The sequence below is a fragment of the Micropterus salmoides genome, unplaced genomic scaffold, assembly GCF_014851395.1.
Source record: "Micropterus salmoides isolate LMB-PRFRI ecotype aquatic unplaced genomic scaffold, ASM1485139v1 Ms_hic_scaffold_1743, whole genome shotgun sequence".
In the NCBI taxonomy this organism is placed as follows: domain Eukaryota; kingdom Metazoa; phylum Chordata; class Actinopteri; order Centrarchiformes; family Centrarchidae; genus Micropterus; species Micropterus salmoides.
The window spans coordinates 1-25000 of record NW_024040866.1 but is presented as its reverse complement, the minus strand read 5'-3'; the positions used below and the strand labels follow the sequence as shown (position 1 = coordinate 25000).

The window sequence follows — 25000 nt, the reverse complement described above, 5'->3', positions numbered from 1 at the left end:
TGCTGATAGCTTGGAACAGAATGGAAAGACAAATGGCTTTACAAATGGTTCCCACAAAGATGAGGACAGTGAAGCTGTAACCATGGATGTACAGGAGGAAGAGGAGGCTGTGAAGTCACCAACTGCTCCCAAAGGGAAGGGAGGACGCAGGAGCAAGGCCAATTCTGACACCAAAAGCAAGTTTGAGACTACTTTTGTATCCTCTAACCGCTGCATTCCATGATGGAGATGACCCGTGGTTCAAAGCAATGGTATAGGAAAAACAAACCTGTTTCTTTTCCTCCTTTTGTAGAGTCTCCAGCCAGTACCAGGGTTACAAGAAACGCTGGGAAACAGCCAACCATTTTGTCAATGTTCTCTAAAGTGTGCGTATGAATTTGTGCCTTACACTTCGATATTCACACTTTCAGTAATTTTATTTATTTTTATTTTTTCCATGTACGTGTGTCTCCCTTTGTTTTAAAATTAAACCTATCTTGCAGTCAAAAGCGCAAGTCTGAAGATTTGACTGGAGAAGCTACTAATGGACAAAATGAACTAAAGAAAGAGGAAGATGACGTGGAGGAGGTGAATAATTTTTATCTACCAGTTATGTTTTAAACAAGAATTGGTGCAATTCTCAATGTGTGGTATGTAACATTTCCCGTACTTTAAAACTCTGTTGTAGTCTCGGGAGGAGAAGCGCCTTAAAGTGGACTCAGAAGAAAAGTAAGTGGGGGAGATATATATATAATTTTGCCCTCTGACCATGAATGATGGTGATGCAGCTCACACAAGTGAACATACTAATACTTTTCTTTATGCAGTGCTGTTCAAGAAGAATCAAAGAGTGAGACTATTAAGCCAGTTTCTGTTGCAAAGGTAATGAATTGGGTCATTCTGCTCAGTGTTGTAGCTGTTGAGATTAAGCATTAATGTTTAGTACTGACACACCCTGTATACTCTTTCTTCTTTGTTTCAGACACCACCACCAAAATGTTCAGACTGCAGACAGTACTTGGATGACTCAGATCTCAAGTTCTTTCAAGGGGATCCTGATAATGCTGTGAGAACTTGCCAATCTTGTCTTAAAAGAAGTGACTTTTTTTTGTAAAACCTCAATACATTGAATGGATTACACTTTGCATGTACCATTTTCTCCATAATTACTATGTGCAGTATGTCACATGAAACCCTTTGTGAATTCTTTCTTTATTGTATTCTGTAATATCATGTGATTTTAATATTCTCATCACATTACTAGAATGTGAAACCTGAAACTATTGTACTTTTTTTTTCTCTCTCTTCAGCTGGATGAACCAGAAATGTTAACAGATGAGCGCCTTTCCTTGTTTGACTCAAATGAGGATGGATTTGAGAGCTATGAGGATCTGCCACAGCACAAGATTACAAACTTTAGGTGAGTGATTCTCCATCAGCCTCAGTGTGTTTTAGGTGACGCTTGGTTTGTTTGCCTGGTTTAGAGGAACAACGTGGCCTTACATCGTATAGTCTTACAAACTTTTTTTTTTTGTATTGCAGCACCTGATGTTTCATGTCTTATGTCTTGCAGTGTGTATGACAAGCGTGGCCACCTTTGTCCATTTGACTCTGGACTTATTGAGAAGAACGTAGAGCTCTACTTTAGCTGTGTTGTCAAACCCATCTATGATGACAACCCTTGCTTGGATGGTGTGTAAACCCCAAAATGGATACTTGACGTTGCATGTACATATTTAGTGTTTTTATTTTCCCAGATGCTTAGCTGTGTTTGTGTGGTGGCTTATTTCTTTCATTTTCAGGTGGTGTTCCTGCCAAAAAGCTGGGACCCATCAATGCGTGGTGGATCACTGGTTTTGATGGTGGTGAAAAAGCTTTAATTGGTTTCACTACAGGTATTCAAATTTTCTACTTAAAATTTCAATATATTTTTAACCTGTATGATATACTAATGGTGGTCTACATTATCCAGCTTTTGCTGATTACATCCTGATGCAATCAAGTGAAGAGTACGGACCCATCTTTGCACTGATGCAGGAGAAGATCTATATGAGCAAGATTGTGGTGGAGTTCCTCCAGAAGAATCGTGACGCTACTTATGAGGACCTTCTCAACAAGATTGAGGTGAGGCTGGGTGAATGCCACAAATGGTCCCTTGTTAGCTGAACAGTTTCCTGCTAAGTTATCTAGTTGTGCATTAAAGTATCACAATGCCATTTTTGAACATGGCAGGGCTCTACGCTAAGCATTTTCTCAAGGAGCACATGTGTTTCTAAATGACACACAGTGGGGAAAAAAATGTTCAGGTATCACAAAGTAAATGTAACAATTATGTGAACCAGTGGAGGACTATGGAAGTGAAGACCCTGGTATTTGGACACTCGTCAAGGGCCTTTAAAATATTGTCAAAGCTTTTTAAAATATTGAAACTGACTTATATTTTTTGAAAATCTGACTCATTGAAAATAGCTTTTAAAACACTGATCACTCATCACAAGGATGAGAACATTACATCACAAAGCTACTGTGATTGACTCATTGTAGCTTCTGGCATTAGGCCTTGTAGTTTTTTGAACCAGGGACATATACATGATACCAGCACCACCCATACAAACCACACCACGCTTGATGGAAACAAGGTTACTAAACAACTATAACAATGACTTTAGTAAAACAAAACAAGGGGAACATGTAGTTCTGAGCAGGAGGCAGGTAGAAGGTGCACACTGGCAAAATCTACATCTGTCCTCTGTAGAGGCTCTACTCGTAAATTTTTCTGGTTTGCACGTATCCATTTTTAAGGGCATATGCGACCGAATTTGTCACAATGTAGAGCCCTGCATGGTTAAATTTCTCTAGGGGCTCATGAGTGTCTACTGCTACAGAAGGATTTTATATCACATTAATGTCATGTCTCAGAAATGAGAGATTTTACACACACGTTAATTAATCAGTTGATTCTCCTGCCCCTAGACAACCGTGCCTCCTGCAGGGCTAAACTTCAACTGCTTCACTGAAGACACACTGCTGCGCCATGCCCAGTTTGTGGTGGAGCAGGTGGAAAGCTACGATGAGGCCGGCGACTCTGATGAGCAGCCCATCATTGTCACTCCCTGCATGAGAGACCTGATCAAGCTTGCAGGAGTCACTCTAGGAAAGAGGTACGGCTGAAAGATTGTGATTTGGTTCTTTCTTACTGTGAGGAAGTAATCAAAGATCCCTTAAGCACTAGATTTGATCCCTGAGCCTTTAAGGGTATGTAGGTTTACCCAATATAAATTTAATGAATTAACAAAGGGTAACTTCTGTATTTGTAAACCTGGGCGCACACTTTCGGCTCAAAATTACTTCTAGGTACAAAGTTTGGGAATCTGTGCAGTAACCGGTGTATACCTTTGGGAATTGGGCTGCAGTTATCTACTGCATGGATTCTAAAACATTTTGCACCTACTAGCTGAAAACTGCCCTTTTAGAATGGCAGAACGTTGATTTTGACGTTGGGTCAGTATATATTCAGGGCACGCAGTCTGGAAAAATTGCTCTAAAAACTTAATTTTATTGTACCATTTGACACATTTAAGCTTCCCATAGGTTCTGTAGGTCAAAGCGAGTGGTATTCTACCTTGAATGAAAACTCCCCACATTTGGCTTCACCCAGTTTTATTAGCAGCAGCTACTTTGCAACACGTCATGATTTTGATGTTATCCGTCTATTTTTTTGCTTATGTTCCTGTATTTCTGCTCCTCACTCCTTGTTCTCCCTAATGTCTAACATTCCTTTGACATTTCCAAACGCAGCATGCTGCTGTACTGGTAGGTAGGCCTTGTTGTAAATGCATCCTTAACTTGTATGGTGGCGTGTTAGTGTGACGCATTTAGAAGCTATATGGACAAAAAGCATTATATCAGAGTTCACGTTGGAATTTTATTTTATATGAATTCTGGCCATATAACGTGTGTGTGTGGGGACTGGTGTCTAAGAGTTATCTTGACTTACAAATATATAAAAATGTCTGGTAGGATGTTTAAACACCTTTTTTGTTAAGTTCTTTTTGAAATGGAAAGTTGTGAAGTGAGAACTTCACTCACCCCAGTGTAAGTAACTTGATTTAGGTCAATATGCAGAATTTATTAAAAATTATTTTATTGTACTTATTTTGACATTGCACATTCAGGCAAACTCTCCTGTATGTGTGACATACCCCCCAAAAGTTAATTGGTAGACAAGGGAAGTAATGGTTTAAACTTGAACTTTTCTCAAGGGACAATCGGTGGAAGCTTTGCACTTCAACACTGTCTCCTGAGGGGTTTCTCACTGCACTTAATCCATGCTACAATAAGTCCTGGGCTGACTGTTGTTGCACTCTTGCAAGTTTGAGTGTGAGAGAGATCACTGTTAACCACCATCTCATTATCTAGTTAAAACTCTAACTGCTGTAGTTTAGCCCTATTTGATGATGATGATCGCTTTGACTTGTTGACCCTTAACCCTGGGCTTAATGTGTTGACCAGGATTACTTGCTGTAATACAACACATAAAACAAGGCTACACCTGGGCTTTCTGTAGGCGAGTCCTCTCCTCCATGGTGTCATTTAGTGAGCTAAACTCTATCTAGACCAGAGGTCGAACTTAGTTTTAGCCCGTGTTAAAGAATCTCCTTAAAATAAGTCTTACAGCAAAGCTCATAACTTACAGGACAGAGGGGGGAAAACACTTGCCAAATGAGATGAAAGCACATTCTCTAAACCTTTTTATTGTAACTGTGCAGGCCTGAGTGTTTTGGGGAAGAACTTAATTGGCTGGTTGCATCTAACGGGAACTCTGCTTTGTACATCTTTACTGTGTCTGTTTTGGTTTTGCTTGTTATGTTGCATGGCCTGATGCTGTGGTGTGTTGACAGCCAGGGGCTTCATATTGCCATCGCTCCACATATCAGGTATTTGTGCCAAGCCAAATGGACCCACTTCTCTCAACACAAACTTTGTTCTGTTGACAGGAGAGCTGCCAGAAGACAGGCCATTCGTCACCCAACAAAGATAGAAAAGGACAGTAAGGGCCCAACTAAAGCGACCACCACCAAGCTGGTGTACCAGATCTTTGATGCCTTCTTTTCTGACCAGATAGAGCAGAGTGACAAAGAGAGTGGTGCGGCCAAAAGACAGCGGTGTGGCGTCTGTGAGGTGAGTGGTTGTGAAAGTGATGCAAGTGTCTGATGTGCATTTGATTTGCGTCTGTAATATTTAACCTTTAAAAACCTGTTTTCAGGTTTGCCAATCTCCTGATTGTGGCAAATGTGCAGCTTGCAAGGACATGATCAAATTTGGTGGAAGTGGCAAAAGCAAGCAGGCTTGTAAGCAGAGAAGGTGAGCAAGTTGCTGAGCAAATCAGTCTGTCTTTAATCTGTAAATCTTCTGAATGTATGTTGGCAAAAGTTTTGTCTTCTGCTTCTAGTAACAACCGTAATGTAAAAGGGATGAAATGTTTAATATCACAGAAACTGAAAGGACATACTTTGATACTACTTGTGATTGACATGGTGTCTTTGCACTGTTTAGTGTACTGCTGCTGTGACATGCGAGTATCTAGCTAAACTTTAAAGAATTATGCTTTCATGTAGTGTGACAAGGACATGGTACATTTTTGTCTGTAGACCTTAAGTTAATTTGTCTTGTCAACATTTTTAGATGCCCCAACCTCGCAGTAAAGGAGGCTGAAGATGATGAGATTGTTGAAGAGGAAGATGTTCCATTGGGGAAGGCCAAAAAGGTGGCCCCTGCTAAGAGGAAGAAGCAGACTCAGTGCAAAGTGACATGGATTGGAGAGCCTGTTCAGGTATTAATTTCCTCCTCGTCCCTGGTTGTTGCAGCTGTTCTGTTATGTACGGGATCGTGTGTGTGTGTGTGTGTGTGTGTGTGTGTTTTTTTTTTTTATTTAAAAAAAAAAAAAAAAGCATAAGCAAGCATTTTGTCTTCAACTCTCTTCAGACTGTGGATAATAAACAGTACTACAGGAAGGTCTGTGTGAATGATGAAGTGCTGGAGGTGGGCGACTGTGTCTCAGTTTCATCAGAGGATCCAACCACTCCTCTCTATCTGGCAAGGTGTGACAATTTTTTTTTTTTTGTTCTTTTTTTTTGGCTCTTTGATAACATTTTGTCACTGGGTTGTATAAATCTAATTATGTATTCCTTCTAGGATCACATCGCTGTGGGAGGACATCAATGGAATGATGTTCCATGCTCACTGGTTCCTTCGAGGGACTCAAACAGTGCTAGGAGAGTCTTCTGATCCACTGGAGCTCGTCATTGTGGATGAATGTGAAGACATGCTGCTCAGTTATTTGCAAGGCAAAGTTAACGTCACGTATAAGGCACCGTCTAACAATTGGTTTATGGAGGTAACTAACTAATAATTAACTTAAATAATTAACTTAAGTTTAATAAGAGGAAAAAAAACAGGCAGCTTAATTTGCATCTTAAATGTTTGTGTGTTTAGGGTGGCGTTGATGATGACATCAAAGTGATTGAGGATGACGGGAAGAGTTTCTTCTATCAGTTCTGGTACGACACAGAGTTTGCCCGTTTTGTGATGCCTCCCAAGACCACTCCATCAGACTGCAAGTTCAAGTAAGCACTAGGTATCCACACGTTTTTGTACTGCACTTGTGTTTTTATTTATATTTTTTTAAATCTTGTTGTGGACATGCTGCTCGTTTTCAGGTTCTGTGGCAGCTGTGCTAGGACTAAAGAAAGAGAAGATCAGGAAGTGCCTTGTGTATTTGAACCCCTGACGGACAAAGACAACGACTCTAAGGTTCTATATGCACTGGCCTGCTTTAAGGGGGAGCAGTTCAGGGTGGGAGACGGCGTCTACCTGCCTCCTGAGGCTTTTAATTTCAGGTGAGGAAAGTGATTTCAAACTTCTGTAATTCACTCAAAGTGTACAATGAAGACAATATTTCTTGGGTTTCAGTATGAAGCCAGCTAGTCCAGTGAAGCGCTCCCACAGGAAAGAGGATGTGGATGAGGAGTTGTATCCAGAATATTACAGAAAGTCCTCGGACTACATCAAGGGGTCAAACCTGGACGCTCCAGAGCCCTTCCGCATCGGGCGCATCAAGGAGATCTTCTGTCACCGTCGAAGCAATGGGAAACCCGACAGCTTGGATGTCAAACTGCGACTGTACAAGTTCTACAGGTAAAACACAACTTAAAAAGGCTGTCATTCAGGGTTTAGTCTGTAACAAAAGTGAATGTTCAGAATTAACTGGCTTGTCTCATTTCCCAGGCCTGAGAATACTCACAAAGGTGTGAAAGCCAGTTACCACACAGACATCAATCAGTTATACTGGAGTGATGAAGAAGTGACTGTCAGCATGACAGAGGTGCTCGGCCGCTGTAAAGTAGAATATGGGGAAGACCTGAATGAATCGGTCCAGGACTATTCCAGTGGCGGACCTGACCGCTTCTATTTCTTGGAGGTACAGTTTTTAATCTATCTGCAGAAATTTCATATTAGGTAATTGATCTGCAAAACGGCATATCTTTAAATGGCCACACCACTGCTGGCATGGTACACAATCAACAGTTGTATGCTAGACCAAAGTGTCATGCTAATTTTTGTAATGAATATTATGAGGAAATCTAGGGTGGTAATCAAATGTTGAGCTAATTGGGGAAACAATGCCCCTACTTGAACAAGTCCTCAATGTAGTTTGTTTTAATGCATATTCCTCTCACAGGCCTATAATGCAAAATCAAAAAGCTTTGAAGACCCTCCAAATCATGCTCGCTCTGCTGTTCAGAAAGGCAAAGGAAAGGGCAAAGGGAAAGGTGAAAATGCAGACATAAGAAAACAACAAAACAAACTTTTTCTAAAATTGGATTTATGCTCTAAGAAATCCTACTCACATTATCCTATTTTTCTCTACAAGGTAAAGGCAAAGGAAAGGCGTCAACTAATCTAGAACCACAGGACACTCAGAATGAACCACCGACACTGCAAGTGCCCAAATATCGAACACTGGATGTGTTCTCTGGCTGCGGCGGTCTTTCTGAAGGCTTCCACCAGGCTGGTAAACAATTGTTTTGTGCCACAAATGTTGACATGCATAGACGTATGGGCAACAGCAGTTTTATTCAGTGCAATGCTGAAAACGTGACTGCTGTTTGCCTTTAGGTATCTCAGAGACTCTGTGGGCCATAGAGATGTGGGAGCCTGCGGCACAGGCCTTCAGGCTCAACAACCCTGGCACCACAGTGTTCACTGAGGACTGCAATACCTTGCTGAAGTTGGTAATGTCTGGAGAGAAGACAAACTCTCTTGGCCAGAAGCTGCCTCAGAAGGGTGATGTGGAAATGCTATGTGGAGGACCTCCTTGCCAAGGATTCAGTGGGATGAACCGCTTCAACTCTCGCACTTACTCCGCGTTCAAGAACTCTCTTGTTGTCTCCTATCTCAGGTCAGTGTCTAAGAGCCGATTATCATCTTGATCCTTAGAGATTTATTGTAAACGTGTAAAGTTTCCTACAGTATTGATCATACAGTCATGAAGTGTGCATTTAAAATAAAGTTTCCCCTCTTGCAGTTACTGTGATTACTACAGACCCAAGTTCTTCCTGCTTGAGAACGTGAGGAACTTTGTCTCATTCAAAAGCTCCATGGTCCTGAAGCTGACACTACGCTGTCTTGTCCGAATGGGGTACCAGTGTACTTTTGGTGTCCTCCAGGTGGGTCTGACCATGTTGACTGTCTTTTACATTTTCTCCCAAGTTGTGCTTTTGATTTGGGAGAATAACCTTAACCTACGCACGTGTTAAACTCTCCTGGTAAAGTTCCTTATTGTCGAAATATTGGTGCCTGACAACTTCATGTTTATCAGAGATGCAGGGCAAAAAGCATCTGTGTATACCTAGATCCACTAAAAGCTGTTGGCATTGGTGAGGACAGCAGCATCAAATTTCATACAAAAGTGCAAAGCCTGACTGGAATATTAAAATGTGAGGATGCCAGTTGAGAAGAACAGTTCCAGGACTTTCATGACCATGTGATGCACATGCCTATTTTTGTTTGGATCACGAATCAGATTTGACCACTTGCAACAAAGAAATTACCTCCTGCAGCCCCTTATTAGAGGTATTTTCTTTTGAGCAGTTTAACCAGTGAATTTCCCCCAGATTATGTCGGGGAAAATGCATTCATACATGCCAGTATTTTGATGACGACGGAAGTCTGCTTTACTAAACCACTAATATGCCCAATGCTGCCCTCGTCATCAGGCTGGTCAGTACGGTGTTGCCCAGACCCGCCGCAGGGCAATCATCCTGGCTGCTGCTCCTGGAGAGGCGCTGCCTCGTTTTCCAGAGCCTCTGCATGTGTTTGCTCCCAGAGCTTGCTCTCTGAGCGTGGTGGTGGACGAAAAGAAATACGTCAGTAATGTCACACGGTAATGTAAACCTCCCCTTCTGAACTACTTTATTGATCTGTAAATCTACATCAAACTTGTACAGCTCTTCAAATAGATCATGGCAATGCCTCTGACTAAACTTTGTCATCAACAGAGGTAACGGAGGAATCTACAGAACCATCACTGTCAGAGACACAATGTCTGACCTGCCAGAGATTCGCAATGGTGCAGCTGCTTTGGAGATTTCCTACAACGGTGAGCCTCAGTCTTGGTTCCAGAGGCAGATCAGAGGCACGCAGTATCAGCCAATCCTGAGGGATCACATCTGCAAGGTAAGCTGTCTCCCACTTGGCCCTTTCTGTCTTGGTAGTAACATTGTGATCACTACTTTAATTGATAGTAAAAGCAAACATTATTGCAAAATATCTTTTGTGTCCTCAGGACATGAGTGCTCTGGTTGAAGGTCGTATGCGTCACATCCCCTTGGCTCCAGGATCCGACTGGAGAGATCTGCCCAACATCGAGGTTCGGCTGAGAGATGGCACCATGACCAAGAAACTCCGTTACACCCACCCTGATAAAAAGAATGGCCGCAGTGGCACTGGTGCACTCAGAGGTGTTTGCACTTGTGCAGGAGGTATGTAGGTTTAGTTTTTTACTTAAGTAATGCAAGTTCTTGAGCTTAAAACTATAGTGTGGGGACATCTCTGATTATGGTTTTTTATTATTATTATTTTTTTTTTTAGGGAAGCCATGCGACCCTGCAGACAGGCAGTTTAACACCCTGATCCCTTGGTGTCTGCCCCACACTGGGAACCGGCACAATCATTGGGCAGGACTCTACGGCAGACTCGAGTGGGACGGCTTCTTCAGCACAACTGTCACCAACCCTGAACCCATGGGCAAGCAGGTACATCAACCTTTTTATAAATTCTTTTTCAATAACAGCGAGTTTTAGCTAAAATGTTTCATTACTGGCACAAAGTGCTTACAGCACATTCTTAGCACTATACTGTCAAACACCCCTCTTATGTCGCAGTCATAAGTTATTATCTCAGATGGGGACTTTACTATTTATAAAGATCTAATTTATTGAAAGTCTTCAACTAACTCACATCTCAGATGATTAAAATGTAAAACTTCAAATCTATTGACATTTGGTTAGACAAATGGATACTAATGAGGGCAATTAAATCGATGCCTTCAAGGCTTGTTTCTGATTTCCTGCCTTTTTGAATCTTAATCAGAATTTTAATTTCAGGGCCGAGTTCTGCATCCTGAACAGCACAGGGTGGTTAGTGTGAGGGAATGTGCACGCTCTCAGGGATTTCCTGACACTTACCGCTTCTTTGGAAACATCCTGGACAAACACAGACAGGTAAAATCTTGGTTTAAATTAAAGCTAACTGGCTGACACAGGCAGCTAGGTTTTGGGTGCATCACATGGTTGGGTGCTTTAAAGGATCACAAAATCTATGTTTTAAAACTATACAATTGATCAGATAATGTGAGGTTAATTGGAAATCAACCCAGTTATCGGCCAACTGTACAGTTCCCTCTTATTTTTACTTAAAAAAAAATATTTATAAATGTATTGAATTCATCAAGTGGCTAGAAACGAACTCCAAACGAATGCTAATGTTGCTTTGTGTCCGGATGTCTGACATATTCCATTAAGGCAGTGTTAAGTTTCTGCTGTCCTCAAATGGCCAGAAAACTGGTACTGCAGGTGTAACTACACTATATTAATACTGAAAATACAAACAATTACAACATCTCTGAATTTTGAAGGTCAAATGACATTCAAAATTTGAATTATCAGCTTTGAGTTATCACAGATCATGTCATTGTTGCTTCCTGTTTCTGCCAGGTTGGAAATGCTGTGCCGCCCCCACTCTCCAGGGCCATAGGCCTGGAGATTAAGAAGTGTGTCTTGGAGAGAATGAAGGAAGAAAAAGCTTCAGGTGACTAATCTGTCTGAATTATACTTTTCTTGATGGACATTCACCACTTGAATATGCAAAAAAAGTTGTGTTTTTTTTCCCTCCACAGAGAATGTCAAACAAGAGAAGATGGAGGTCTCTGATTAGTTCCTGGTTTCCTTCCCAACAAAAATCTGTCCGACAAATCCTGATGCTGATGTATCAGGCAATCATTTCTTTTAAATAAGCTGGCTTTCAACTGTGTCCCTAGTGGCCACCATGGACATTCTGTGCAGTGCCATTCTGTTTTATTTTTTTTAAATGTGCTTTTAATCATGTTGGGAACTGTTCATCCAACGTGGGATAAATTGTATGTAGTTTTTATATGTGTAATGTTTAAATAAAGCTCTTATGAAATTGATCATCTGTGAATTGACTGAACACTGATCAAGTTATAGTAATAAAGCTGGTAACTTAAACTCAGCAAAAAAATCCCTTTTTCAGGACACTATTTTAAAGAATTCTGTAAATCCAAAACCCTTCTTTATTGTAAAGGGTGTAAACAATGTTTTTAATGTACAATGAACATGCACCTGTGAAATGGTCGTTAAGACACCAACGGCGTACTGTAAGTAGCTTCAGTTATAAAAACTTAGACTAAAGAGACGTTTCTACTGGCTGAAACGCCAAAAGAAAGATGCGCAGTGTCCCTTCTCATCTGCACAAATGTGCCTTGGGCATACTGCAAGGAGGCATTAGGACTATTTGTTGCTAGGGCAATAAATTACAATGTCTGTGCTGTGAGATGCCTAAGAAAGCACTACAGGAAGGACAGCTGATTGTCCTTGCAGTGGCAGACCACATGTGGCCACCCCAGATACTCTTGTTTAGGGACACATTTTTCCATTTGTTAATCATGTCTGTCAACTTTGTTCAGTGCCTTTAGTTGTTCATGTTCATTCAAATATGTTAAGTTTGCTGAAAATAAAAGCAGTTAAGATGTGAGGATGTTTCTCTTTTTTGCTGAGTATAGTCCTAGTATTGAAGCTAGGATTATTAGGCTGTTTTGGAAGCATTTGATAATTCTGAGATAGCATCATTGGATGATTCACGCTGCTGTTTAACAAATTTGGGATTATTTTCACACTAATCAGAAAAGAGTTTACAGTCTAACACTGTAGCTACTTCTTTAATCTCTCTGCTTGTATTATGCTATTGTTGGCAATGTTGCAAATCAATGAGCTTGGTAATGGATTTCCATTTTTGCTTAACTGATTTCAGGTATTAGTCATAGGATTAGCCAAACATGGTTTTAGATCAATATACCGACATCTTCATTTTAGGATACTGATTAACTCACCCAAATATTTGCATCCTGTAAACATAATGCAAAAAGGTTTCATCTCAGCTACCGTTTGTGGTTAAGTACATGGAAACCACACAGATGACTAGGTGGTCCTTTGATGCAGTTAAAGAAACATTTTCACTCATGAAAACCCATGACTTTCTCCAAGTGAGGCTTAAGCGATCAGAATTTATTGTACCCTTCCTGCATTAACATCTCTGTAGGAAGTACTCCATTTTTGGGCTGTTCTCAGTTGGCACATGGATATAGGTGTAGTTTTAAGCCAATGGATTTACTGCTTCTAAAAATTGACAATTCTGTCAGAATAAAAATTGCCTGGTAATGTAAAAGCTACTCAAACTAGAAGGAAAACAATGACAGGAAATTGAAACATTGATTCTCTTTATTTAGATAACAGCCATATTTTACCACAACAATAAAATCTGGCATCATCCTCGAATATCTTCTGATTGATTCCTCAGTTGTTTGACGGTCTGCAAAGAGAGATAAATAAGGTTAGCAGCAAGAACAAACATGCTTTAACACTTTATTGACAAAACTCACTATCACTTACTTGGCCCATTCAACATTGAGAATAAGATGATCGTATCCAAATCCTGACACTCCTGCGATGGCTCTGGCAGCATCCTCCCGACGGTGGAAACTGATAAAGGCAAATCCCTGCAGGAAACAAAGTAAGCAGCTGATGGACGAAACAAGTAGATCAAGCTGTGCTTCTGTTTATTGTCAATTCCTGGCACAGGATATATACACAGGAATCCTGAAGTAAAATTCAATCCCTTTTAAGACCTTTTCAACATATTTTAAGACTGTCGCTTCACACCTTTAAAAGGTGAATTGTGTTGTTTTTAAAAGGAATTTAAATATATTTATAACATTTTATTGCCTATATTTAACCAGGTTATATCCTCACTTAAATACAATAACTCTCTCAGTTACCTATAACAGCCTGTTTAGGCCTACTGTTTTCTATGTGAAGGACTGGTTGGATTTCCTGCGAAAATCCATCGTCTTACACAGGCTATGATGTTTATGTGCACAGCATTACTGCAAAACATGTGAAACACTGATTTTGTGTTTTAGTTGGTTTAAACTAGATAATGTTAGCTTGCCTGCAAACGCTCACCAGTTGCCAACTACCTAACATAGTTACTAACTAACTTAACTTAATTTCAGTCAAATATATAAAGCGTGTTGGTTGCAATATGAAACCTTACTGCTAGAAGCCACTAAAAACTACACAACACTCCTTTAACTTACATTTACTGTAAATAGATTGAGACTGTAAAACTAAACACTTTTTTTGTGATAACTTTCATCAATCACTATCTCAATACAACATATTTCAAATAGGCCAGAAGGGAACAAAGCTGAAGAGAATAAGTTGAGTGATGGATAAAAGTAGTGTAGCATAGACATTTGTGATCAACAGCTACTGTCTGCACCATAAAGCTGATTTGTGTAAACTTTAGTAAAACAGTAAAATAGAACAAGGGGAACATGTTGCTCTCAGGAGGCAGCGATAGCTAGAAGCAGCACATTTTGGCACAATGGCACCGCCTACATCTTTCAATTACAGGTTGATCCACAACCTGGAGGAGGGACTAGCTACAAAATTTAATACCTTGTTAAATGGCGATTAAGACTTTTAAATACTTTTTATTGGCCTTAATATTCACAAAATTGATTTATTACCGTTAAAACCCCGCTGACACCCTGTGGCAGTGCTAGCTAGTCATCAACTTAAAAGTGCATGCTTTGTTTAATATATGCAAAACACAGCAGAGAAAAAAAAAAAAAAAAACACTACAGTCATACCATGTACACTGTGTGTTGCACTTGTGTAAGAATTACATATGTATGGAATCTATAAACACCTGCTTGAATAATTCCTCTCTACTTGGCTTCCTTCTTTTCTTTTAAATGCCTCAAAAATTAAAAAGGTGTAGGTGTTTGTATTCTCAAAATGAGCGCTGACCTTCGACTGTCCGGTGTTCTTGTCCTTGGCCAGATAAATCCTCGAAATGGAGCCAAATGGTCTGAAGAGCTCCTGCAAGTCTGTCTCGCGGGTGTCCTCAGACAGATTGGTCACACGAATAGTGGCATTGTCATCAGCTGTCAGGTGAAAACATATACTCTTTATTTATGAGCATATATATTTTTTAGCAATCTTGCAGGTGAACAATGACTCAAATTCAGAATGTGCGTGTATAAAGAGATAAAAAAGGAATTGCTACTTACACCCACCTCGGCGATTGGGCTGCATCGACTCCCCCCTTCGCGTCCCTCCATCCCTCAGGCTTGGGGGCACATACTTCCCAGTCTTGCTCTGTGCAGGTTGTACAGGCTCTGGTTCCGCTGGTGAAAGAGAAAAGAAAAGCAGGCCACAGTCTCAACATTAGGAACAGCCAACCACCAAGTCTGACAGATCAAAATTTGATGGTGTACTCATGGTACCAGAGCCAGCAGGCTTATCCTTGTCTCCAGTGGAAAGCCCAAGCTGTTCAGCCAGCTCCTTCTGCATGGGACCCAGGGTGTCTTTGTACGGACAGCGGGTGGTCCAATGGTCGCCTTTGCAAATACGACAAGAAACAATCTTCTGTCCTTTCAGTTTATTCATGGGATCCTCATCCTGGTCTTGGGCATTCAAGTCCTGCAAGTGGTAAGATGGGATTTCAGTAACAAGCTATTTCAAGTAAATTAGAGGCCAATGACAGTTAAAATGTGTTTACATTGCATTATTTGGACTGCTACACACCAGAGAGCAGCAGCACAAACTCTTAAAGCTCACGCTGGATGCTCACCTCTTTGCTGGAAATGAAAGTCATGAAGACATCGTCACTGACTGTGGTGGTGGCAACATTAGGACCTGGCGCATCAAACTCAGAGTTACCAAATTTCTTCCAGTTCTGAAATGAGAAAACCAAAAATACACGACACTTGACTTTACGCAAAGTCTTGTGTGACTTCAGCTTCAACCAAATTCAATTTAAAAGCAGACCTTTCTCCTGGCAACAGCTTTTGAGGCTTTTCTTGTCTCGATCTTGAAGGTTCGCACAATCTAGAGGACAAAAGGGCAGCAAATGAGTGGTTTCTTTTTGTTTTTTCCCCCCAAAGAAGCAAACTGTTTTATATACTGTAGTCAAAATGCCCACACATGTATGGCACTTAAAAACTATTTTGCTACTAAATAACGGCTGATTGATTTTTCAATGGCCAATGCCGATATTTAGAGAGCAGGCCGTTAACAAAACAACTGAAACTAACTTTTTCACCAGCTTACAAAACTCACAAGGGGGAGCACTAAGATTGTTGCACAGCAGCCACACTGACGAGGGCTGCCTGTAGATGTATCTGCAGACATTTCTTGTACATTGGCCTCATGAGTGCAGGTATTGGCCAATGCTGATTATCTCAAAATGCCAGATTTTGGTCTATCATTAGTACTTAAGACAAAAACGCCATGAAATATGCAGTCTATTGAAATCTCAAGTGGCAGTGAACCCATGATATACAGACCAAAGAACGACTCCGTCTATTTCTCTGGTGTTTTCACAAGCAGCTTGTAGTTCAAGAAATCTGCATGATATTTGTTGAGTTTTACTACTAGAGTCCTGATGCTTGAAAGATAAACTAACCATTGCATTTGCACCACATGAAACAAAGATGGCGCTGCATATAGATGCCTTGGCATAAGGTGAGCTCTGTTTTGTTTTTGACTCAGTTTTTTTCTATACATTTATTTATGTCAAATGTATGTTTGGCTATGTGTGGCACCTTATCACCAAAGCAAATTCCTCGTATGTGTAAAATACAACTTTGCAATAAGGCTCTTTCTGATTCTGACAATGTTGGCACAGGTATATTTACATTCAAATGAAAGATAATTAATAAACCTGTGCTAGAGCATCCACAGGAGCTGCACTCATAAAATGCAACTCCATACATCCGGAACAATCCTTATCAGATTCAAAATATGATTTTAAAAAACAAACAAACAAAAAAAACTCAAATTACCTTGAACTTCTTTCCGTCATCATCGATTTTATATTCTGTGATAGTTTTTATATTTCCTTTGATGGTTTCCTTGGGGGGTGGTAGTGTTCCTGACAAAATAATATGTAGTCAAGTTAGACTTACAGACACAAAAAAGGCAAAGAAAGTTACCATCTTCTTGGAGGCTTTTGATTGTATTTGCCTGCTATAACTGTTGATGCTTCAGCCTTAGATAATGTTTGATCAAATATGTAACTGGCGACTGAGATAACACTTTAAGCCTTTTCCAATAAAGACATTTTTTATGTTTAAATTCTAATAACAATAAGCTAAGTTAATTTGGCCATCAACACTTTACTACTCTGTGCTGTCAACAGTGTCAATGGAGCAGCCCCAGAATTTCTCATCTCCTGTGTCAACTGACCCAGGACCCACTTTCAACCTGAAAATGGGTACATGTTCGTTAGTCATATATACATTTACGTCTAATCAAAGTCTGTAACATACGGTAGCTAGTTATCTGGCTAATGCTAAGCTTGCTAACTTTAACGTTACGAGTGCATGACACCGTCTACGTCACTACCCACAGGCCACAGCAAACGTCGGTAACATATTTCATCAATAAATCGCCCAATTATGCCAGTCACTCAGGTGTATGACTTGCGCCTTTAAATTATTAGATATATAAAACCCCGCAGGTAAGTACATTTTTAGCTCCAGCATTCCACCCGACAACCACGTGGAAGTGGAAGCCGCCTAGTCGGCCTCCTCCTCCGGGCACCAGACTACAAGAGCTGTGCTAGCATTAGCTAACTGCGTTAGCTAGTTCTTTACCTTCATCTCCTTCCTCCTCGACTTGGTCTGCCCAGCTGGGCTTTGAACTGTAAGGGATAGATTGATAAGCAATATTAGATCAATAAGGTATATCCAAATACAAGCAGACTTCATTAAATGTGTTATAATAACACTCACTCGTCGTATTCAATCGAAGGCATCCTCTCAGCTAGCTTAGCTTCAGGACCGCAAAGAGGGAGAGTCGAGACGAACCGCCACTACGCACACTTCCGGGACGTCACAATAAAAGTACAACGCTTGTTTAACTTTTAGCTTCAAAAATAAGAGTCATGTGGTTTAACTTTTTATACAGTCTAGGCCAGGGGTCGGCAACCTTTAACACCGAAAGAGCCATTTGAACTCGGTTTCCACGGAAAAGAAAACACTGGGAGCCGCAAATACTTTTTGACATCTAAAATGAAAAAAAAACCCCGCATTTATTTAAAAGAAAAACAACAACAACTTCCCTTTCATGCTGAATGAATTCTTGAAAAAATAATAACAATGTCTGAATGTCTCTTTCAAATAAATTAAAAAGCTGAACTTAAAATATCCATGTAACAAACAAAAGCAAAAAATGCCGTGAGCCGTCATCCTTATAGTATCGCCTTTGGGCTTTCAGAGCATGTAGCGGAGCCTTGACCTGAATTTAAAAAATAAAGTGAGAAAAAAAGCACTGTGTCACTAAACAATGAAAAATAAATATTTGCAAAATATCTGCATAAATATTTATTTTACCTGGTTAATGGGACTTCTGCTCCTGAACCTCTGTGCACAGCGTCTGCAAATCGGGGCTGTACGAAGTCACTTTCATCTTTACGCAGGACTGTAAGCTGTCATCTGTGAGGCGTGAGCGGTGTTTGTTTTTAATGTAGTTCATGGTAGAGAATAGCTGTTCACATACATATGTGGATCCGAAGATGGATATGATATTTCTTCATGTTCATGTAGGTGTCGGGGATGGCATTCCATGTTTCAAACACGAGTTTTTTTTTTAGTAATTTATTTTCCCAAGGCACTCGCAGCCGCAGTATAAGGATGAAAGAGCCGCATGCGGCTCCGGAGCCGCGGGTTGCCGACCCCTGGTCTAGGCGTTTAAGAGGCGTTGCTAGACATAAAGCTCTTCTGGGGCACAGACCCCCTCATTCCTCATGTTTTAATTTTGATATATTTTTGATTGAAGTGTATGAAATGTGTTAGTATGTGCCTCAGCAGCTTCCCTTGCTTGACCCATTAATCTTGGCGCTTTATTGTCAGAAAGGGCTTTGCGTGTGCCTATGCTCTGCAGAGCAACTATGGTAAAAAAAAAAAAGAATAAAAAAAGAAAAAACTATGGAAAAGTTAACTTCCGGTTTAGCGCTCTGCAAACGTAAATGGGGGTAAAATTGTAAATGTGCGGCTGGTGTAGCCTTTTCAAATATTACCGACCAAGTGGATCACGTTCTGATAGCGAAACGGGTCATTTCGCTCGGGTTGCGACGGTCAAATATATTGATTAACTGTGTTACAGCCACTGTTTTGGCCACTAGTAAATGTTACTTAAAAGCCTGGGGTACGTCCGGTCGGCTCGGAGGCATTGCGAGGCTACCCAGCCGACCAATCACAGAAGTTACGGTCCGCGTCGACTCAGTATAGAATCAATATTTTTATTGAATTTATTTCATTATATTTGACCTGACCGAAATGACAGAACACGATCCACTTGGTCGGTAACATTTGAAAAGTCTACACCAGCCAAGAGGATCTGAGCTCTCATGAAGCAGTAAAATCATGCGACTGTGGGGGTCATTTATCATTCATTTATCAAAAACCATTATTTTGAATCACAATTAATGTATTTTTCATCTTAATTAGTACCTACCATTGTTTAAATTATAAAGAGAAACAATCTCAAATGAACATAGCCTACTTTCCTAAAGAACTATCTGTGCACCGCATGACTGACAAGGTGGCTGCACTTCTCCAACATCAGCCACTATCCTGCGCACAGTTTTGAACAAACAGATTGAAGCCGCGACCCGCGAACATGTTCGCGATTTGTACAGTCCTACATTTGATAATATGCTTGCTACTGTGTACCGGTGGCCAGCAGTGGGTAAAATAACAAGCCTTTAATATTATACCTACCATAAAGGCCGAAATTGCGTCTCTCCTTGAGCAACAGTCTCGCTATTGAAACTTTGTTGCAATATTGCAGGCATCTGGGGCAAGTGGTGGACTGACGTGTGTGTGCGTTTGCATGTGAGTGAGAGAGGGAAGTAATAAGCACTGATCTCTCTCTTTCTCTCTCTCGGGCGGTAACGTTAGTTGGTATATAAGAGACCCACACGAAGCTCAGATTATAACTCGAACCCTGGCGATAAATAGCCCACATTTAGCGAACTGAATTTCAGGATTGGTGCAATCGGGTGATGCGTCACCCCATCAAGAGAAACGCTGTGCGCATTTATGCACGTGCCGCAGCAGCATAACCTCATATTTAAATCTCCGGACAAGCCGACAGGATCATCAAGATCTAATGTCCAAAAGGTCTCACACAGAGTCCAAGTTCATACAGAGACACTGTTTGGAGTAAAACAGCTGTTACCAGCTGTAAAGCAGCCCTCCTCCTGATCAATTCTGAGCTCCATCAGAGAGTCTAAACATTTCAGACTCTAAAAATTGAATTCTGTTTCCTCTGCAGAGTTTTCTCTGTCTGACCTGACAATTTTTTAACTAATTTTGCTTTGACAGCAGCCAGGGCGTCACTTTGTATTGAAAGATGGTGAGTCTCCAACATTAACAGTGTTGTGTTGGAGAGATTTTTGCAGTGGTGTTTATGAGAGAGAGAGAGAGAGAGATAAGATGCTGCGCGAATACGCTGTGCCCAGGTCTGCAGAAATATAATTTTTAATAGGCCTAGTAAAAAATTAAAGCTGCAAGCAGCGTTGGGTGGGCCCTCGCACATGTAGTGCGTTGAGGTGTGAGGCAGCGTTGCAGATTCTGGAGCGATGCTGGTGCGGCTTTGAATTTATTTATTTATTTTAATTTAATGTTTATTTGACAGGGACAAATGCATAGAACATTGCTTTATAAAGAATACAAAGTAGATGCCATGCATACAGGTTTCTAGCCATGACTAATTTGCAACCCCTGTCCCCTGCCCTGTTAATGTTTTAGGCCGGAACTCTTATGAAACATGTAAAGTTTGGTGCAGATCTGAGCATGTACAGTCAAGGTACAACAACTTCCTGTTTCATGGCGAATCATTGATTTTGGATGCCACGCCACGGGCACGCCGTCACCATTTGTACAACTTTTAATGGCTTTAGAGTAGACAGGGAAAGTCTGAAGTCGGACAGACTAATTCTCTAGGATGATGAAAACACCAAAAATTATCATAAAATTCAAAACGGCCTAAACTGGCTCCGATTTACATTTACATTTACTCATTTGACAGACGCTTTTATCCAAAGTGACTTACATTTGAGGAACAACATACAAGCATCAACAGTGCATCAATTACAGATCTACAACTGACAAAACATAGTAAGAGCAACAATAAATACAAGTAAGAGCTCACAGTACATATCACATCACTCCGATGTCACAAGCAGTTAATTTTCTATGTCGCCAACCCCTGCCTCCCTCCCCTCACTGGGGGAGCGGCGGGGTTATGAATGCGGCTATGCCCTCCCACCACACACAGGAGGGCGCTCCAACCCTCCTTAACTGTGTGAGGAAGACTATCAGGGGGTGGCCTGCCCCACAAGACGGCCAAGTGCGTCAAGACGGTGGGCATCAGAATCCTATTTTACCTGGACGACCTGCTGCTGCTGGCACGGTCCCGGGACCTGGGCGTGGTGCTGGATTCCCCCCTCCTGAGAGTGCGGCTCTCCCAGGAGCGAGTGGACGCTCTGACAGAGCTGCTCCGCCAAGGGTGGTGAGGGCGCTTTCGGTCATGAGGCTCCTGGGCCTCATGTCAGGGGCTCATGTGGTTCATCCGCCTGCGTGTGTACCACATGAACCCGGTCAATAGCATCGTGTTTGTGCTTTGCAAGACCCAATCAGAGAGCCGAGCATGAGCGGCTGTGTCATCGTTTCTAAAGTCCTCTGTTTTGGCCCGTCTTCACCAAAACGCCCTACGGAGTTTTGAAATGCAAAACGGGGCCAGCAGCGTTTCCAAACTTCTCTGTTTTAGGTCTTCGTTTTTGTCGTTTTCTTCTGGACGGGAGGTGCAAACATAGCAAAAGGTCTTTTTTAATTTGAATACGCAGTTATGTGGATGGGGCCTCAGTCCTCTTACCTCCTCCAAGTGGTCAGCGTTCCAATGCTGGTGTTTTAACCAGGGGTTGGAACCGGTGGCCTGTCTGCTGCCGGGGGTGCTTTCATTCCTCCAGCTGCTCGTGGACAGGGGTCCGGCGTTCAGTACTGTTAAAACCTATGAGGGTTTTGGTGACAGGACGGTGTTTGCTCACCCCCTGGTGAAGCGTTTCCTGAAAGGTGTGTGGAGGTCGACACGGCCTGTTGTTCCACAGTGGGATTTGGCTCTGGTCTTACACGCGCCAACCCAAGCCCCTTTTGATCCGTTAGAAACGGCGGACCTGAAGTTTCTTTCGGCCAAGGTCGCCTTACTTGTGGCTCTGACATTCACAGATTTGTAATATGATGCGCAAATATGTCACTATCTACAAATATGTATTTTTACATTTGTGATTCCTTTTTACACATTTGTGGAATTTTGTCCACTCTGTACTACATAGATCTGTAAACAGATCTGTAAGTGTGGGAGCAGTTTATTAGCTACACCAGCAGGTGGCGGTAGCGACATTGCCTCCAACGAGTTGTCAGAATATCCACTGTAGTACCCAGGGTCATCTGTAGGAGACAACAACTTCTGCTTCTGCTGGACTCTACTCCTAAACTTCACTGTACAAGTGGATATAGTTTACTATTGAATAATTTATCACTGTATTTGGTGGTACAGTGTGGACAAAATTCCACAAATGCATAAAAAGTAAGTCACAAATGTAAAGTGACCAGCAAAATGACAGGAAATGATTTGTAAAATATCTGTGTACAGAGTAAATTGTACAAATTTTAGCAAATTGCACTGTATTTTTGTGGATATGGTTTTACAGATATATATTTTATTTTTACAGATATCTGCAGTACACATTGGACAAAATTACACAAATGCGTAAAAAGGAAGTTACAAATGTAACATGACCCACAAATTGCGGCTCTGCTCGCGCTGGCCCTGGTCTGTGCGCAGCTGATGCGGTTGGACGGTAGTTACGTACTGTAACTCCTGATTCTATGAATATAGGCGCAGCCCTCTTAAGTGTAATAAAATACTTGTGCGTCGAATCGACGGCGTATGCTACGGCGTAGGCTACGGAGCTACGCAGAGGCTACGGAGCTACGCAGAGGCTACGTCGTCGCCCGACATGCACCTCAAAAATGTAACTACAGGTTGAGTCGACGTGGACCATAAGCACGCTGTAGCGCTACTGCCGACTATTGTTTGGGGGTGTAATTGTAGAATAACTGATGCACCGACGCACAAGCATAAATGCGTAGCCTACGTGCGTACCCTTCGTAGTATAAATCAAGCTGAAGTTGGAGGCCTTCCTGGACCTTGGTTCTCAGTGCTGAAGAAAAGGCTTTTTGGGAGCCGAAGGCCAGGTCTCAGCGTTGTATATACAAGGTGCGGACCCAATAGCGATAGCCTTAGAGGGCTACACCTATACTCACAGAATCTGGAGTTACAGTACGTAACTACAGTTTTTTCAGTTAAACTCTGCTTTTCCATTTTCTGTTGTAGCTCGTTTTCCAGCTGTCAGCATCACTGTGGTGTTTGAGCGAGATGGAGGGGGTGGGGCTAAAGGCTGTGTAGACGTTCATATGGAATAGACCAACAGGCCTGGGGAGAAGGGGGGATTGGCCCGTGTCGCTCAACCTTCTGCCAACTTTTTCATTGTTAGGCAAAGGTAGGCGGCCCACCGGCCCTGAGGTTGGCCGGCCCACTGGGATTTGTCACGGTACTCCAGATGGCCAGTCCGCTACTGGCTGTACACGAAAGTCACTCTGATTGAGTTATTTTCTCTTCTTGTGCACAGAAAGATAGCCCTCTCAGTCCTCTCATCAACGCTGTAAATACTTGCTTTCAACATTGACTCATTTTGGGGACATTTCATATCGTAACAACGTGCCTTTTCACAACAACCAGGTGTTTTATTTTACAAGTGTAACCGGACATTGCATGTATATTATTGCTAACTTGACTGGACGTTGCAGATACAGAGGGACGTGCCCCAGTAAAAAGGGTCTAGCGACGCCTATGGGTTGATAGCAGCTGACTCTGGGCCGAATCCGCCTCCAGACCCGCAGATCCGTGTAAAAGTCACGCCCGTTTTACTGCCCCGTTCCAGATACATGTAGTCTGTGTGCACTCAGGAGTGGGCGTGAGCCTCCATCAGTCGGTGGAATCATAATAGTTCTGGCCCGGACTCGAGCGCGCGAACTGTTTGTCTTTCTGTGGATCAGTTCGGACTGAAAGCTTAGTGGAAAGAGTTTATAGCGGTAAGTTGAACAATGTTGCAGTCAAACAGTTTAGTGTGATTGTTTTTAATAGCGGTTTAATGCTTGTTAACATCATTAACATCATCACATCGGAATGTTTTGACCGGGTTTTAACTTCTTAAAATGACTAAAACTGTTGAAGAGGAATTGGCTAACGTTAGCTTTTTAGCTGGGCTAGCTAACTTAACTGAATGAACGGATAGCTAAGCTAGCTAGCATTAATAAACAACTGTGTGTGCAGCTAGCATAAAACATTAATGCTGTTTAACGTTAGTTAACTTACAACGATGTTGTAACGTTAGTTTCCAACAGCACCAATTGACAGCAACTGTCTCCTTTTTAGGTTCAATCTTTTCTCCACCGCTGGCTGAGAGCTCGGGATTAATAGGGTAAGTTAAGTTAATGTAAGTATTTTTTTCCGGCATTGATTTGATTTTCAAATCTTGGCTATCATTGAGCATAACGTTATAAAGTTAAGATAGGTAACGTAAGTTAAGTGTTTAAAAAATCAAAGCCATCTAAAGAAGTCGGAATTTTCATCTGACATTAATCAAAACGTAAATTCATTATGACAAATAAGGTCTATGGGCGGGAAATCGCATCTCTCCGTGTCTTTTCATTGACTTTGTATGAAATCACACCGCGGTAATATGGTTGAGGAGCAGTTCCTGATTCATTCTGGATATTTATTTGGGGCGTTTTCCGAGGGATATAGTGTGCTATGTTAAGCTTACCAAGTGTTTACCCTCAGATTTCTGTCAGGAGCTGTAAGAAATGTTATTTGTTTTGTCTAGAGGCTGATGGTTCTCAGTAATTAATCAAATTTTACAGTTAAAAATTACAATGAGGTTCATGATATCAGTATACTGAGATGGCTGGCAGTGGTACAATCAGCATTACTTTTTAATTTGCCTCACATTTTCTCTTGTTGTT

At 41.5% G+C, this 25000-nt stretch overlaps 2 protein-coding genes across 3 annotated transcripts; one reads left to right on the top strand and one right to left on the bottom strand.

The window, feature by feature from the left end:
* dnmt1 (DNA (cytosine-5-)-methyltransferase 1) lies at positions 1 to 11728 on the top strand (the record flags this gene model as incomplete). Its single annotated transcript, XM_038725999.1, is given in 31 exon segments — positions 1 to 176; positions 293 to 365; positions 483 to 567; positions 668 to 708; positions 807 to 861; positions 962 to 1045; positions 1290 to 1399; positions 1553 to 1671; positions 1782 to 1874; positions 1952 to 2103; positions 2953 to 3140; positions 4977 to 5160; positions 5246 to 5343; positions 5665 to 5812; positions 5965 to 6080; positions 6175 to 6376; positions 6475 to 6605; positions 6699 to 6878; positions 6952 to 7176; positions 7267 to 7459; positions 7721 to 7811; positions 7913 to 8053; positions 8158 to 8440; positions 8567 to 8708; positions 9258 to 9424; positions 9540 to 9717; positions 9827 to 10022; positions 10132 to 10295; positions 10647 to 10763; positions 11256 to 11349; positions 11438 to 11728. Coding segments are annotated over 31 exon segments (4264 nt in total), but the record flags the coding sequence as incomplete, so codon positions are not given.
* Positions 11729 to 13037: 1309 nt separating this feature from the next.
* Positions 13038 to 17774, bottom strand: eif3g (eukaryotic translation initiation factor 3, subunit G). Of its 2 annotated transcripts, none has more exons than XM_038726001.1 (10): positions 17642 to 17774; positions 17504 to 17550; positions 16691 to 16779; positions 15675 to 15734; positions 15478 to 15582; positions 15131 to 15326; positions 14921 to 15031; positions 14652 to 14788; positions 13227 to 13333; positions 13038 to 13146 (listed from the first exon to the last, which is right to left on the bottom strand). In XM_038726001.1, exons 1-10 carry the CDS (start codon positions 17662 to 17664, stop codon positions 13131 to 13133), a joined length of 891 nt encoding a protein of 296 aa, XP_038581929.1. In that variant the 5' UTR covers positions 17665 to 17774; the 3' UTR covers positions 13038 to 13130. The 2 variants fall into 2 exon arrangements, with proteins under 2 accessions (XP_038581929.1, XP_038581928.1); XM_038726000.1 differs by having other exon boundaries at positions 14915 to 15031; positions 17642 to 17772.
* Positions 17775 to 25000: the final 7226 nt, after the last annotated feature.